Source organism: Musca autumnalis, unplaced genomic scaffold (assembly GCF_047663935.1).
Source record: "Musca autumnalis isolate F117 unplaced genomic scaffold, ASM4766393v1 scaffold_1, whole genome shotgun sequence".
Lineage (NCBI taxonomy): Eukaryota > Metazoa > Arthropoda > Insecta > Diptera > Muscidae > Musca > Musca autumnalis.
Window position 1 is genome coordinate 166,191,574 of NW_027411644.1, and position 16,667 is coordinate 166,208,240.

Genomic DNA, 16,667 nt, shown 5'->3' on the forward strand with positions numbered 1-16,667 from the left:
TTTATTTAATATATCACAGAAATTAAAAGCAGTTTGTGCGGGACCTTTTTTTAAAAATTTAAATGGAATACAAGTTATTTTAGTATGAATAGGCAACAGACCATTCATTCGTGCAATAGAAAATAATTTTTTGAGATTTTTTTTTTCATTTCATAGAATTTTTCAAAATCAAAGTGATTTGTGTAAAACCTTTTTTGATAATAAAATGGAATGAATGTTATCTTAGGCATTAATAGGACAAAGTCACTACAGGAAATCATTTTTGAGAAAAAATGCCAAAAAGACATAACCCTAATGCACATATAGATAGAAGCCTTTTTTGTTTTCTTAATTTATTTCTTTATTTCTTTTTTAGTTAGAATATTTCCAGTCGAACCTCGATTATCCGGGAATCGATTATCCGTAAACCTCCATTATCCGGGAAAGAAAACACACAGAATTTTCGGATTTATTAAAATTCATTCGACCAATTTTCAATGGACAAAAACAATTCAAAAACTAATTATTTTAAAACAATTGAAATTTTTTAAACTCCACATTAAATTCATAATTGCTCTTATTTATACAAATTTGCACGAATACATATGTTTTGATTAAAAATATATGAAAATATATATCCGGGAAAATCGATTATCAGTAATGCCTCTGGCCCCGACCATAATGGATAATACGGATAATCGATATTCGACTGGATTTAAAAATCACTGATTCAATCCAGTCAAGATATTCAGAAACCCTTGTATACACTCCTGGCTTGTCAAAGCCACATGCACCTCCAAGAGATGTGATACCCACTAAAAATGCTGTTTCAAATCCCTCCGGACTAGTGGAACGCAAGATAAGAGGTCCACCCGAATCACCCTAGAAGAAATAAAATTTTAAGCCATATTCAAACAAAACTTCACGAATTTCCTGACACGTGTCACTTTGCCTTTCTGAATCTTTGGCACACAACTGTGAGTCAACAATACCTTGCGGCAAACTATCTTCCCCGACATAGTGGGGGAAGCAATCTTTATTAGGTATTATTGATAGGTAAGTCTTTAGCAGGCTTTCAGAATTATACCCAGCTAAAAAGGGAACTTGAAATTAGTGTCAAATCGTCAAAATTGCATTGACTTTATTACCAAAATGAGTATGGCCATAACCAGCTGCTGTAACATTAACATCGTCCAATGGGTAGAGAGTCCATAAACAAAGACGTTTTGCTATTGGTTTCTCTTTCAATTTAATTAAAGCTATATCGTGATATGCATGTTGCGGTTTATACAACGGATGTTTTATGACTGCATCCACTTTTATTGGTTTAAATGAGGAGTCTGTTAAATTTGTTCCACCCACCAGAACCACACTTGGAGGAATACTGTGTTATTTAAACAAAAATAAGAAAAACAATGCAATTTTATTACAATTTCCAAAAGTATAATTTTGAGTTCTTACCCATTTGAAATGGCACAATGTGCAGCTGTCAGAACATATTCATCCCATATTAATACTCCACCACATTTATAGTCATAAACGCCCTCTTCGAACAGAGAATCCCAACCTAGAGCTGCCTTTAAAAGAATTTAAAGCAATTTCTTCATAACTTTATAAGAAATTAAATTGACAAACCATATAAGGGAATTCCCGATACTGCGTATATAATCCGTTTACAACATGATAATAGGGAACACCACAATCTGAAAAGTTTTAATGAAAAGTAATTTTTTTTATAACTGTTTATTACTTTTTTATATCTTTTTATTTATAACTAGCTGACCCGGTCCGCGTTGCTGGCCCGTTGTTTGGGTTCTCTGTGTAAACTTTAGTTATCTGTCCAGTATTGATGTCAATGTTTTGACATAAATTCCATGTAATAGTATCTCCCAAATTTAAGATATAAAATCTCTTTTATTATACCCTTCACCATAAATGGACAGTTTAAAGCGCTTTGTGACCCACATATAATGGTCGGTGCAGGTCAATTAACATTGCTATATATTGGTTTGTTGGTCTCGGTTGGGGTCATAAATATTACTGCAGAGAATTGTCAGTATAGGTCTACGTTTTGATATACATAGCTCCCATAGAACGGTACCGGCTGATTTTCACTATTTTTTTAGGATTTAACATCACTATCACACCAAAATGGATGTAATGTTTTAATATAATTTAAAGATGAGAGCATAAATATTCGGATCGACCGAACGACACGCCTTTTTCTTTGCGCTCGGTATGCAACAGCTATAGGTTCACGTTTTGATATATCTCCCAAAAAACAGTACCTCCCGATTTTCGATAGTTCGGAGATATAGAAACTGTTGGGGGTCGTAAACAGTCTTGCAGAAAATTTTCAGTATATGTCCTCGTTTTGATATACATAGGTCCCACAGAACGGTGGCGACTAATTTTCGCTATTTTTGGTGGATTTAACCTCATTCAGCCCGATCGAACGTAACGCCTTTTTTCTTCGCGCTCTATTTTACCACTATTGCATGGTAAAATACCCCTCAGCGAAATGTATGTTCCTTCGGTATATGTATGGCACCATTTATATAATTCATAAAAAAATTACTTCTATAAACTATAAACTGAAATCAATGCTCATGAAGTTTCACTTCCCACATTTTGAGATTTTATCCGTAATTGCAATATTTTCAAAAATCGGACACTATCGCGGTATTCTGATTCTAATGATGATATTGTTTTGTATTTCAATAACTTTGTCTGACGTCCAATCATTTTTCTGGAATTTCGGTCTAGTGACATCTCAAGTTATCGGGATTTCACTGTATTCCAAAATGTGGAGTTGATCGAGCTATCCCACTTATTGTTAAGTGTTCAGGGTTTGTAGCGTTTTTTATGCACACTTACAAAATTATGTATATTATCTGAAATAATAAATGTTTGAACATTTTGTGATGACCATGATATTTCACTTCCGCGAAGACCATTCAGGGTCAAGACAGTATTACAATAGTATTGCAAACAATCTGTAAACAATACGTTCAAAAATATCATGGACTTCAGATTTTTTTTTTTAAATTTTGAAGGAGAACCTCCGGTCACTACCTCCGGCCACTACCACTTGTTCAAGCTAGTGTTTATATCATTTTTGTGTCACGCTTACTAAAATTATGTATATTAATTGAAATAATACATTTTTGAAAACTTTGTGATGACCGCGATTTCAGATTTTATTAAAAACATTGTAGGGGAGGACCACCGGTCACTACTCTTAGTCGTATAAAAACAGCTTACGAACGTTCTAATTGAAATAATACATTTTTGAAAATTTTGGGATGACCGCGATATTTCACTTCCGCGACGACCATTCAGGGTCAAGACAGTAATTACCATAGCATTGCAAACAATTTGTAAACAATATATTAAAAAGTATCTTGAATTTCGCGGTTTTCTTAAAAAATTGTGGGGAGGACCACCGGTCACTACACTTAGCGGATTAAATAAATAGATTACGACCTATTCTCAGACCTAAAAACTTCACATACAAAATTTTATAAGATTTCCCAATCGATTTTTCGGAATTGCTTTATCGTGACATCTCAAGTTATCGGGATTTTACTGTATTCCAAAATATGGCGTTGACCGCGTTATCCCACACATAGAAGCCAGTGTTATAGCGGTTTTATAGTCACGCTTACTAAAATTTGCTATACTATCTGAAATAGTACATTTTTGAATAATTTAGGATGACCGCGATATTTCACTTCCGCGACGACCATTTAAGAAAATATATAGCCTATTTTCACCACCGGTGTTCCCAGTACATTATCGGAAATTTTTCAAAAAATCTATTCAGCCGTTTTTGAGTCTTTTCGTTTTTGAATAATTTGGAATGACCGCGATATTTCACTTCCGCGACGACCGTTCAAGAAAATATATAGCCTATTTTCACCACCGGTGTTCCCTGTACATTATCTGAAATTTTCAAGAAAATCTGTTCAGCCGTTTTTGAGTCTATTCGGAACATACAAACATACAAACATAGTAACATACACACATTGTCTTTTATATATTAGATAATAATGTAATAATAATTGTTCCACAAACATCCCATAAGGGACAAGGGAGACTTCTCTCATATCAATGAGTGCACCCCGATTCATATTAGCTCAATGATATGGGACCTACACTTTATCGCCGAATCCGAACGGCGTGTGTAAGACACCACTTTTGTAGAGAAGTTTTACATGGCTGAAATACTCAGGAAATGTCGCCAACATTACTGAGGGGTATTTTGCCACCGTTGAAAAGTGTTTTGATGTTGCCTGGCCGGGGAATCGAACCCACGACCTTATGTGTGCAAGGCGGGTGTGCATACCATTGCACCACGGTGGCACCCATGAAACTTACGTTATTTAAAATTTAGGCTTTGGTTTTAGTAACAAAAAATAGATTATTCGGCAATATTTTTGAAATCGGATCTTAGATGAATTTTTGATATGATCCATTTCAGCAACATCAAGTGAAAAATTGTTGAGTGCGGCTGGACCGAAAATATCCTGAACTAAAATGTAATAATTAGTTTTCTTCCTATCCACAATATTAGATGGAGATACTTTATGACCACGGATACCGCAAATGCCTATAGTAGGTCAGATAATGTACCAACAAATGTCTTCAATCGGCCGGCACCTTTATGTGGGTATTACATCAAAATGTGGACCTATGTTAACAGTTTGTGTTGGGGTGAAGTTTTGTGATCACTGGGAACTTCAAATGGCAAATTATATCCAGTTCGGCTAGAAAATTTTAGATAAAATCCTTAAAGTACCGAAAATCAGTATGTACCGTTGTTACATGGGGTCTATCCTGAAACATGGTCTTATGCTGAAATTTTTTGGTTGAGAAGTTACGTGACGACTGAGAACCTCAAATGTCAAATAACAAATAGTTCGGTAAAAAATGTAGCTAAAATCCTCAAAATATCAAAAAGGGAGTGGTTTGATAGAACTCATCTTAGAACTTGGCTTGCCTAGGGAAAAAATACCCTAGACTATACGTTTTTTTACCATTTGAAATCCTAATTAAATCCCAAATTATATCCATTTTGTGCGAAAAATATAGCTAAAAATTCAAAAAAACCAGGAACCAAAAAACTGGGCCTGCAGTGGCGTGCAAAAATGAATACATGTTCACTAATTTTAACGTATTTTGTACATATCGCCCATTTGCTCATAGAGTGTCACATCTAAAAAAGTCAAGTTTAAAAAAACGAGTTTTCTGACGATTGAAATTTTGACTTCCCGACTTAAAAAATAACCCCATGGACTATCTTTTGTAAAGAGCTAGCCAGATTTCAGAACAAGATCAAGCATGATTTGAATTGTTTCAATGCTTCATAACCTCAAAACTTTTTTGTCGATTTATTCCAAACCCCTAGAAAATAAGGTGTAACTCGTGGAGATTTAGAGGTATCAACATGAAAAGTTGACACAAGATAAAGTAGAATCCGTGGATGAAATAGAAATTGTTAAAACAAAAACAACGCATTTTTGAGTTATGACACTCTTTGAGTAAATAAGCGATATATAGACGGACGGATATACATAAATCGACTAAGAAGGTGATTCTATGTATATCCCTAAAAGAAAATATGGATCTCGTTTGTTAAACATTTTAAAAATTTTTGGTGGACACGTTTTGTTATTAGCTTTGGTATCGGCTATTAAAAATATTGCTAAAACCCTCAAAATAGCGAAAATCGAAAAAGTATGTTTAACATTTTTGGTAGAGAAGTTTTGTGGCAACTGGGAGTCTCAAACGTCAAAATGCATATACTTCAGTACTTGGTTATAGAGGACTTATTTTGTGTGGGAATTTCTACTTGTGCCTCAAAAACAACTTCGTTATAGAGAAGTTCGACTGTACGTACATTTTTTATGTTACGGATATGACAAATAAATAATTTTCACATCTTCCAAGATATCAAAATGAAATGTATACTCAATGTTCATGATATGGGAAAATAATGTTTTTAATTCGATTTATTTGCTCACATATGTATAGCAGGTTCTAGGAAAAGACCGATATTAGAACTGTTATATGCTACAATCAGGTATTTGTTTGAAATAAAGTTGCCAAATAAATCAAAATTAAAAATATATATAGTTTAATGCAGGCATACTTTATAACTTACTAGCAAAGTGCCCGCCACTTCATATGCGGAAAGGAAATAAGAACAACAACAAACAATATATAATACAGAAATAGGTCTGTTCGATAACCCAAAAGTTTGTACAAATTTGTACAAACTTTTACAAAATGCTGTTCGATAACAAACCGGCAAAGTAAAAGAGATCGAATTGAGAGAGAATTTTGGAGAGTTTTAGAGACTTTTATTACTGAGAACTTACAAGTTTTTTAAATTAGAAAGTTTTGTGGCGGACTTTGCAATTCTCGGCAAAAAACATAAACAAACATTTGGTTATTAAAATTATTACAAGATAAAAAGGGAAGAAATAACTAAATTATGGAAAACGAGATGGTAAGTAAAATAACTTATTATACCCTCCACCATAGTATGGAGGGTATATTAAGTTTGTTATTCCGTTTGTAACACATCGAACTAATCATTTGCGACCCTATAAAGTATATATATTCTTGATCAGGATAAAATTCTAAGACGATCTAGCCATGTCCGTCTGTTGTAATCACTCTAGCGTCCGCAATAATTGAGATAGAGTGCTGAAATTTTGATCCCGAGGGTATTTTTACCATAGGCAGGTCAAGTTCGAAGATGGGCTATATCGGTCCACTCTTTGGTATAGCCCCCATATAACGGTACCTCTGGATTTGAGGTATTTTGACGTTCCTTACCACATTTGCAGACCGAATTAGCTATAATTTGGCACTTAGGGTTCCTAGTGATCAACAAACCTATATCCCAAAGGATTTGGGCATAGGTCCATGTTTTGGTATAGTCCCCATATAACGGTACCTCCTGATTTTCGGTATTTTGAGAATTTTAGCTACAATTTTTAACCGAACTAGCTGTAATTTTCCATTTGAGGTTCCCAGTGGTCATGAATTATCTCCACCAAACATCGTCAACATAGGTCCATGTTTTGGTACAGCTCCCATATAACGGTACTTCCCGATTTTCGTATTTTGTGAATTTTAGCCACAAATCGTAACCGAACTATCTGCAATTTGACATTTGAGGTTCTCAGTGGTCATGAAACATCTCCACCAAACATCGTCAACATAGGTCCATGTTTTGGTATGGCCCCCTTATAACCGTACCTCCCGATTTTCGGTATTTTGAGCATTTTAGTTATAATTTCTAACCGAACTAGCTGTAATTTGACATTTGAGGTTCTCAGTGGTCGTGAAACATCTCCACCAAACATCGTCAACATAGATCCATGTTTTGGTAGAGCCCCCATATAACGGTACCTCCCGATTTTCGGTATTTTGAGAATTTAAGCTACAGTTTTTAACCGAAATAGCTGTAATTTGACATTTGAAGTTCTCAGTGGTCATAAAACATCTCCAACGAAACATCGTCAACATAGGTCCATGTTTTGGTATAGCCCCCATATAACGGTATCTCCCGATTTTCGGTATTTTGAGAATTTTAGCTGCAATTTTTAACCGAAATAGCTGTAATGATCGGTATTTTGAGAATTTTATCTACAATTTTGTCTATTCAAAAATAATCGTCAATATAGGTCCATGTTTTGGTATATCCCCCCATATAACTGTACCTCCCGATTTTCGGGAATTTTCAGTGGTCAGGAAATTTCTTCACTAAAATTCGTCAACATGGGTTCATTTTTGAGGGTCTACATTGTTTTTATGAAACTACCCTCAATATGACTCTTGAAGTTCCCTGCAGCTATAAAACTTTTCCGCCAAAAAATTAAAGATAGGTTGACTCTTTGATATAGCCCCGTAGGTGGTACCATTTTTTTACATTAGATTAGATAACACTGTGCAACAAAATGGAGGTGAAAGTCTGGGGCACGGAAAATTCCCCTTGGGGAAGAAAGGCCTTGGTGAGTACATTATGAACCCCGAAGGACACATCCGCCGCGAGTCGAACTTCCGCGTTATGGCGTGATGCAATTTTTGTTAGAGACCCTGCGGGCCATCAGGAATTAGCGTAATATCTTTATTCACTGTTGTGTAAGTGCTCTACAAAAACAGCAAACAAAGATATAATGCTAATTCATGATGGCTAACAGGGTCTCTTGCAAAAACTTCATCACGCCATAACGCGGAAGTTCGAATCACGGCGCATCTGTCCTTCGGGGTTTTTAATATACACACACCAAGGGCTTTCATCTCCAAAAGGAATTATCTCTGCCCCAACATTTGTGTTCCCAGTGTAATTTAAGCAATAGTTGGAAGCAGTAGGAGACTATCCATTGTCGAAAAGTTGTTCCACCTAAAATTTTGAAAGGGCCCTAATTATTCCATTTTAATTAAGACTATTTTATTGTGGAGGGTATAAAAAGTTCGGCCCGGACGAACTTAACGACTTTTTACTTGTTTTTTAGTTTGTGAGGACTATATGTCTGTACGAAAACTTCGCAAGTGAAAGGTACTTGCAAGTACTCAGCAAGTTCTCTGTGTTATCGAACAGCAATTTGCAAAAACTGGCAAGAAGTCAGGTGATTTGAAGAAGAAGAAGTTGGCGGAAAAGATAAAATAAATAAATAAAAAAGTAGTCACCACAAACTACAAAATAAGACATTTTATTTACATTATCGTTTTCCATAATTTATTTAATAATTTTTCCCTTTTTTATTTAAATGGTTTTATTTAGCTCACCCCGTTTGTTTTATTATTTATTCTTGGGTCAAATTTAGTAATTCAAATTTGACCCTCTTCCTGTCAGCCGATTAATCTGAAATTTTGTATACACTTTGGATTTTGGTGACAATACAATTATGTTTATTCATTATCATTATAAATTCAAGATGGCGGCCGCTACAAAATGGCGGATAACGTAGGTTTTATCAATCCCATCAATATGGGTATCAAATGAAAGTGCTCAACCAGTAGAATACAATGTACTATACAAAATTAAAATCCAAGATGGCGGCCTCTACAAAATGGCGGATAACTTAGGTTTTATTAATCCCATCAACATGGGTATCAAATGAAAGGTCTCAACAAGTAGAATACAATTTACTATGCAAAATTGAAATCTAAGATGGCCGCCGTCGCTACCAAATGGCTGATAACAATTTTTTATCAATCCCACCAATATGTGTATCAAATAAAAGGGCTTGACGAGAAGAATACAGTGCACTATACAACCTCAATATTTAAGATGGGCGCAGCCACTAAATTGCGTAAAATTAAGATTTAAATTTAGAAATTGAATCTGTAATTTAGGTATCTGATTAATCCAGCCTGAATCCACCACCAAAGTCAAGATTTTTTATCGTGTTGAGGACTGTGTGGCGTTAGAGTGGCAAAAAATGATACGTCGTTAGCGGTACACCACCCAAGTTAAGGTGAAAGGTTAAAACGCGCCGAGAACTGTATGGCATTAGGGTGGACAAAAATGATATGTCGTTAGCGTTTTCCCCTCAAGACTCAGGCGCATCTTGTTGTACATAGCCTTGCCCCTTTATTGGACCTCTGGGGGGTCGACCGTTTAAATGTCCATTACTCGTGGGAACAAAATGGTCAAAAAATATAAAAAATACAAACACAAATAAAACAGAAACTGCAACACAAACGAAGGCTTCAAAAAGCGAAAGAAAAGTATGAAACAGAACGAGCTAAAGAAAGTGAAGGTGATAGAAATAGTCGATTACAGAAACGACGGGAACAATTAGCGTCAAAATCACCTGAGCAACATGAGGCCAGGTTAAAAAAGCAACGTCAGCGATATACACAAATGACGGCGTGAGAAACGCCTGAAGAATATGAAGCCAGGTTAACAAAGCAACGTGAGTGATACACACAGATGATAGCGTCAGAAACACCTGAAGAATATGAAGCCAGGTTAACAAAACAACGGGAGCGATACACACAGATGTGTTGCCTTTAATACTATCATGGGCTTCTACAATACATAAAATGCAGGACAGCGCTGTGGATCACGCAGTCGTATACTTAGGTGCGAAACTGTTTGAAGAAGGTCAAGCCTACGTGGCTCTTAGTAGAGTAAGATCTTTGCAGGGACTACGTATGGAGGAGTGGGACTGCAATAAACTAACGGGCAAGAAACCTTGCAATAATGAAGCACTAAATGAATTAAACAGAATGCGAAATAAAAATAGCTGATTAGCTGATGGCCTATGCTGCTAATGCTATTCTCCCAATTTATCTTATATTAAATATAAGATAAATTCTATAAATAAATAAATAAATAAAAATAAAAACTAAAAACTAGAAAATAAAAATAGGTAAAAAACTTTTTAAGTTAAACGGTTTTATGTTGAACATACATTGCAATGTTTAAGATAAATGTACTAAAAACCAAAAAATAATGAAATAGTTACAGTCGTGGGAATTATAAACATATGCATAGACTAGACTAAAATAAAAACCGTGGGGCACGCCAATTGTCTACAAATTATCGACTTAATGTGCGATAGAAGAATCGTTTAATTCGTCGTTAGGCAGTTGGCCCGCAGACGGTGAGGAAATTACTTACTATTTTCTTGCTCATGGAAATTTCAATAGTTATACACTCCATGTAAATAAAAGAGATGTTTCAACTAGTTTATCGTTGGACATTCACACTGCTGGCTGGCGAGGAATCGTTTCACTGCTCGTAGTTTGTCGACAAAGTACTACTCGCTCACCACTATGAAACCCTAAAACTCGCTTATAATCGAGCTTGCTAGCTTGTTTCCACATTCTAGCCCTACTTATCACACGTCCATCGTTGTCGGTTGAACAACTGCCTAATTATAGTGTAACATTACAAAACAAACATTTTAATCAACTATTGTAGACAATTGACGTGCCCCACGGTTTTATTTTAGTCTAGTCTATGCATATGTTTATAATTCCCACGACTGTAACTATTTAATTGTTTTTTGGTTTTTAGTACATTTATCTTAAACATTGCAATGTATGTTCAACATAAAACCGTTTAACTTAAAAAGTTTTTTACCTATTTTTATTTCTATTTATTTTAATAACCAAACGTTTGTTTATGTTTTTGCCAAGAAGTCCGCCACAAAACATTCGAATTTAAATCAGTTGATCAAACTTGCAAGTTCTTACAAAAAAATTTTTCCTGGCAAAAACTTGTAAACAAAACTCTCCAAAGCTCTCCAAAATTCTCTCACTATTGTCTCCAAATTCGCTCTCTTTTACTTTACAAGTTTGTTATCGAACAGCATTTTGTAAAAGTTTGTGCAAATTTGTACAAACTGTTGGGTTATCGTACAGACCTTATTTTTTTTTAATGTATCAAATCCCAGCAAAAGCGATGCATCTGTGGAGTAGGAGGAACACCATGTACGCGTCTCTGGAGAGCACACTAGATCTATTTTCCTTTTGTTGCTAATATTTATTTAATTTTCAGTGGAAAATCAAATAATTTTCGTTAATAACCTTCAATTGTTAAATTAAATCTCTTCCGCCAAACTTCTTCTTTGTCAAATCAGCTGACTTCTTGCAAGTGAGTGCAAATTGTTGTTCGATAAAATTTTGCAAATTGTTAGCTTTGAGAGAGTAAAATTTATTGAGAGAAGTTTCTGAGAATTTGCAAGTACTTTTTACTTGTGAAGTTATCGAGCAGACCTAATGGTGACCGTTTCATTTAAGTGCTATTCGTAGCGCTTTACTTAGATTTTGCATAAATCGGCCGTATCTCACCGCTACATATCAACAGCGATGTATTTCAATTTATGGCTTTCTGTCCTCAGGATGTAAAAACGTTGATGCAAAAAACATGATTTTCGCATAGGTCCACGTTTCCAAATGGACATACTAAAAGATCAATAGATCTTTGAGTACGCTAACAGTGTTATTCCTACATCCACGACCAAACTTAGTACTCTTCGTAGCCTTACTGGAAGTATTTCCAATACTGCCTCCATAGCTCAGTCCACAGCGACCTTCATATCAAACTTCAGATTTTGAAGGCTTTGAAAATTGTACCAAAGTACTTTTCGTACACTTGGGTATGAACTCAAAAAAATTACTTATTAGTACAATTTAGTACTCTTTGTACCCATAAGTACAAATTTTCAACACTACTTTCATTCCACACTCCAACAGTAACATTAATTTTGAAACTACCTTAATCCTATACTCCAACAGCAATATTATTTCTAAATTTCAGAATTCCAACTCTATCCGTTCCCCAAGTCCAAATTGCACCAACTTTAGTACCATTTAGCACTTTTCCTACCCAAAAGTATGAATTTTCGAAACTACCTCAATCCTATACTCCTGCAGCAATCTTAATTCCAAATTTCAGGATTCCAGCTGTGTCCGTTCACCCAAATCCAAATTGTACCAAATTTAGTACCATTTAGTACTTTTCGTTCACATAGCCAAAACCATTTCCTTATATCAGCACTACTTCCCAACCTTGATTTCCCTGCCAAATTTCAAGATTCTAGTTGTATCCGTTCAAAATATACAATTGGTACCAAATTTAGTGACTTTTATAGCCTGTTCATGTATGTCGCACGAAAACCCATACGAAAGGAAAGCAGTCACTCACTTCTGTCTATAAAGGTGTTCATGTAATTAGCAAACTATCGTGCGGCTGACTGCCGTTACGTATCCTATGCGAAATACTACTAATTGGAATGTACATTTGTACAACTATGTTCCATAAATGAGAGCCAAATGAGAAATACATAAAAACAAAATCCACATATACATACGAATATTGGAATATGTGTGTTTTGTTTGAGAAAATAAAATGTGTCCGTATTTTGAATTATTTTGTTTAATTAATTTCTTCAAAATAATGAATGAGACCGCCCTTAAATCGTGTGTATAAAATTTTTATTTTGTTTCAAGAATGTGTTGCATAAATTTGTTTTAAGATTTTCGGTGTTATTCGCGAGTTTACATTCTACAAACTACAGTCCTTTCAAATACATAAACCCAAATTTACCGGGAAAAGTGTACGTTTACGTGTTATTTCGGTCGCATAGATTTACGTTTCGAAGGTGTTTGCATGAACAGAAAATGATTTTTTTCACTTCGGAAGCGCAAGAAACCTTTCTGTCGACATACATAAACAGGGGGTTAGTACTCTTCGTACACTTATAGGTCGAATTTGCAAAAACCCTTTGGTACATCTTTCTAACTCTCCATCACTGATCCTCATTCCAAATTTCAGAATTCTAGCTCTACCGGTTCGCCAAATACAAATGGTATCACATTTAGTACCTTTTAGTACTTTTCGTGCCCGTACTATCGGACCAAGAGTGACCTATACCCAAAATTTCAAGATTCTAGCTTCAGCCGTTTAGCCTGGGCGTTGATTATCAGTCAGACAGTCATCATTACTAAACTCTTTTATAAGTATAGATGAGAAATGGGATGTGAAATTAAATATTCGCTACTTTAAATATGTAAACAATTTTCTTTTTCTTAAAAATATATATGTATTTTTTGTTGATGCAATATTCTAACGATCGGACATTGTCTTAATAAATTCTTCAAACCAAATTTAGCACAATACCATTTGTACTATTTAAATAAATTAATTTGATACTCGTGATTTAAAAAATTTAAACGTACCTCCTGTTATACGCCTCTGTTTCATATAAGGCCACAGGCTTTCAGGGCAACAGACATATTGCTCATCATTATCCGTGTAGCATAATGTGATTTTTTTGGCAGTTAACGCTGCGGGGCAATGCTGCAAATTGGTGCATGTACCGATGGTCTTGTCTGGAAGTGTACACTTTGTTGGAAATCGATCAAAATTTGGGAATGTAGTACGATAAGAATAAACTAAAAAAAAAAAAACAAAGATACTCGTCTTTTAATATAAAAAAAATTTAAATTCATAATATTTTAAATTTTTATAACTCACCACATTGTAAAGATAGAACCAGCAAGACATTTATTTTAATAATTAACATTTTGAAAATGGGGAATTTTTTAAATGAGCGAAAATAATAATGTTGCCGACGGACCGATGCTATCTTCTTTGTGACTTGTTTCAAAATGTTTATTAAGATGCTTTAACTTAAAACTTTAAGATGCCGTTAAAGCAGTGTTCAGCAGCAACAACAAATTCAATCGCTGCGTTTGGGTTAGGCACACTCAAGAGATTATACCTCGCTCCCCTGCAAACATTTTCTATCGCCTGCTTGACGCAAAAGTCACTTAAAAGCGAATGTGGTTTCTGCTACCACAGTCGCATTTTTATCCGAAAAGATAAAAATGACTAAAGAAACTGTTCCACTCTTGCGGCCCTAACTGTCTTGTCGCTTCCGCCACAACTTGGTGTTTTAAAAGCAATAAATTTGGCATAGATGAAAAAAATAAATTTTATTATTTTTTTATTGTTTTATTATAATTGTAAGTTTTCATATTTTTACTTTTTTACTTATATTTTATTACTACTTTTCATACTCAGCTAAATTACTCAGGAATTGTCGTCAACGTTAATTTTACAACTTTCAAATATGATGTCGCCTGGCCCGGGATTAGAACCCGCCTATATAATACTAAGATAGACAAATGGCATTTATATGTTCAACATTGTGCAAAATAAATAAATGTAAACAATCGCTTTTTTATCTAAATTAAGGTACGCAAGGGATTTTACACAAGGTTTAAAATAAGTTAGAATCAGATAATTAGCATGGTTCAATGAAATTGTTTTTGTAAAATGACATCAGTCGCTTTTTACACTTTTTCAGACACTTTCAGGAGACGCATTTGCTTAGAGAAGATATATTTAACTTCCAAATGTAAGGAGGGTCTCTCGATAAACAGCGTGTGCGTTAATTCATTGCTAAAACAAGATGATGATCGGTGGTGAGAGTAACACTGAAACTCACCACAATTGAGATTGTGTGTGTTCACACAGGCACGGCCAGCGAGCCCAGGGGTGATTATCACTGCCCTAAAGTTTAGGGCCTAAACACATGCAACGTTGAGTTATGTTTTGTGTCATTTTTGGTAGATAAATAAAAGACAAAGTTCTGCCGAGTTTCAATGATTAAACTTTAAAGGTTAAAGTTTAACGCAGTGTTAATCACCACTGCCACTGATAACTGTTTGGTTGAATTGAAGATTAAAGTTTAGTGAATTCTTTTGGGTCGTTCAAATGGTTGTTGTCGTAACTACATAAATAACATGTGTGTTCGTTTAATCAAAATTCGTATAAATTGTTACTGGATGTTGTTCGTTTACTCTACAGTACAATGCAAAAGACCTTAGTCGTTTACAAGAAGTTACTGGACTTGTACAAATTTGTACAAATTATTGAGTAAACGAACACACCTAATAATAAAGTAGTGTTGATAGTGCATATTAGCTGTGTTCCTTCACGTGCACGAATTTTGAAGTTTTGCTACAGATTACTCGAAAAACACCAAAAGATAACATAATTGCTTTGAGAGCAGTTCACAACTATTGCCACCGTTACCCAACAGTAAAGGAACAGACAAGTACAGACAAGTACAACTTACATTACAACATATTTTACTTTTCTACTCATATTACTAATTTATGTGGCTCAATTCATAATATTTGTCCCACAAGTCGAATTAGGAATATACTCCACTCCTCCCGTACATCGTCTTCGCAATTTATGTGATTTTTACATTAGCACGAAAAACAGGTTTTAGGGCTGTTTCGTCATTTATTTGCTAAAACAGGCAACATTTTGCGTTATTTTCCATACAAAAATAAATGACGATAGCTGCGTCATTTATTCTAAACAATGCACGAAAACACCATACTATTATACGCAACCCTGCTTATTCGTCATAAACTACCAAAAAATGCAACTGTTTTATGATGTCTTTGTTTGTTTGTGTGTGTTGTAGAAAAACAAAAATACTCAAACGATGACAAAAGTGTAAATAAATTGTTAAAAAACTTGCAAAAGTTATATATTTTTTTTTAATTTTGAATTAAGTCAAGTTATTTGGTAAACTTTAGTGTTGTGAAATTCTTATTTTACGGAAATAAAATTATTGTGTGCGTGTGTATGTGTTATTGTATCCGTGTGTATGTACGATTGTGTGCGTGAGCAAATGATTCAAAAAAACAGATGTAAATACACTTCATTTGTTTCTAGGATTTCGTAAAACGAAATCATTTAATGTGCATATGTAAATTGGACTTTATTTGCTGCCAAGTTTTTGTGGAACGAATCAATATTTGCTCCAGGAATTCAATACACTCTGGATCAGCATTCGGCACACAACAACAACAATTTGAGCAAACACTGTTGTCAGTGCATGGTTTTTCAATTAGTGAGTGGAGAGAGAAGCTCTCTTTGCTCGCGAGTAAAGAGGTGCCGAATTCTGCTCTGGATTGAGCCGAAACGGGAAATCGTTCGACCAGCATACATAATCACCAGACATCGGATTTTGCATATTTGTATACCCTCCACCGTACATAGTATGGAGGGTATAATTAAATTTGTCATTCCGTTTGTAACACATCGAAATATTCATTGGAGACCCTATGCGTATTGTTTATGTTTATTCTTGATCATGGTAAAATTCTAAGTCGATGTTCCCATGTCC

The 16,667-nt window shown here is 34.8% G+C and overlaps 1 protein-coding gene across 1 annotated transcript; it reads right to left on the bottom strand.

Annotated features, from left to right (window-relative positions):
* Positions 1–439: 439 nt before the first annotated feature.
* Positions 440–14,103, bottom strand: LOC141388692 (serine protease snk-like). The gene is made up of 7 exons (XM_073958859.1): positions 13,991–14,103; positions 13,693–13,908; positions 1,615–1,682; positions 1,441–1,556; positions 1,128–1,363; positions 920–1,070; positions 440–861 (listed from the first exon to the last, which is right to left on the bottom strand). Exons 1-7 carry the CDS (start codon positions 14,037–14,039, stop codon positions 795–797), a joined length of 903 nt encoding a protein of 300 aa, XP_073814960.1. The 5' UTR covers positions 14,040–14,103; the 3' UTR covers positions 440–794.
* Between the last annotated feature and the right edge of the window lie 2,564 nt (positions 14,104–16,667).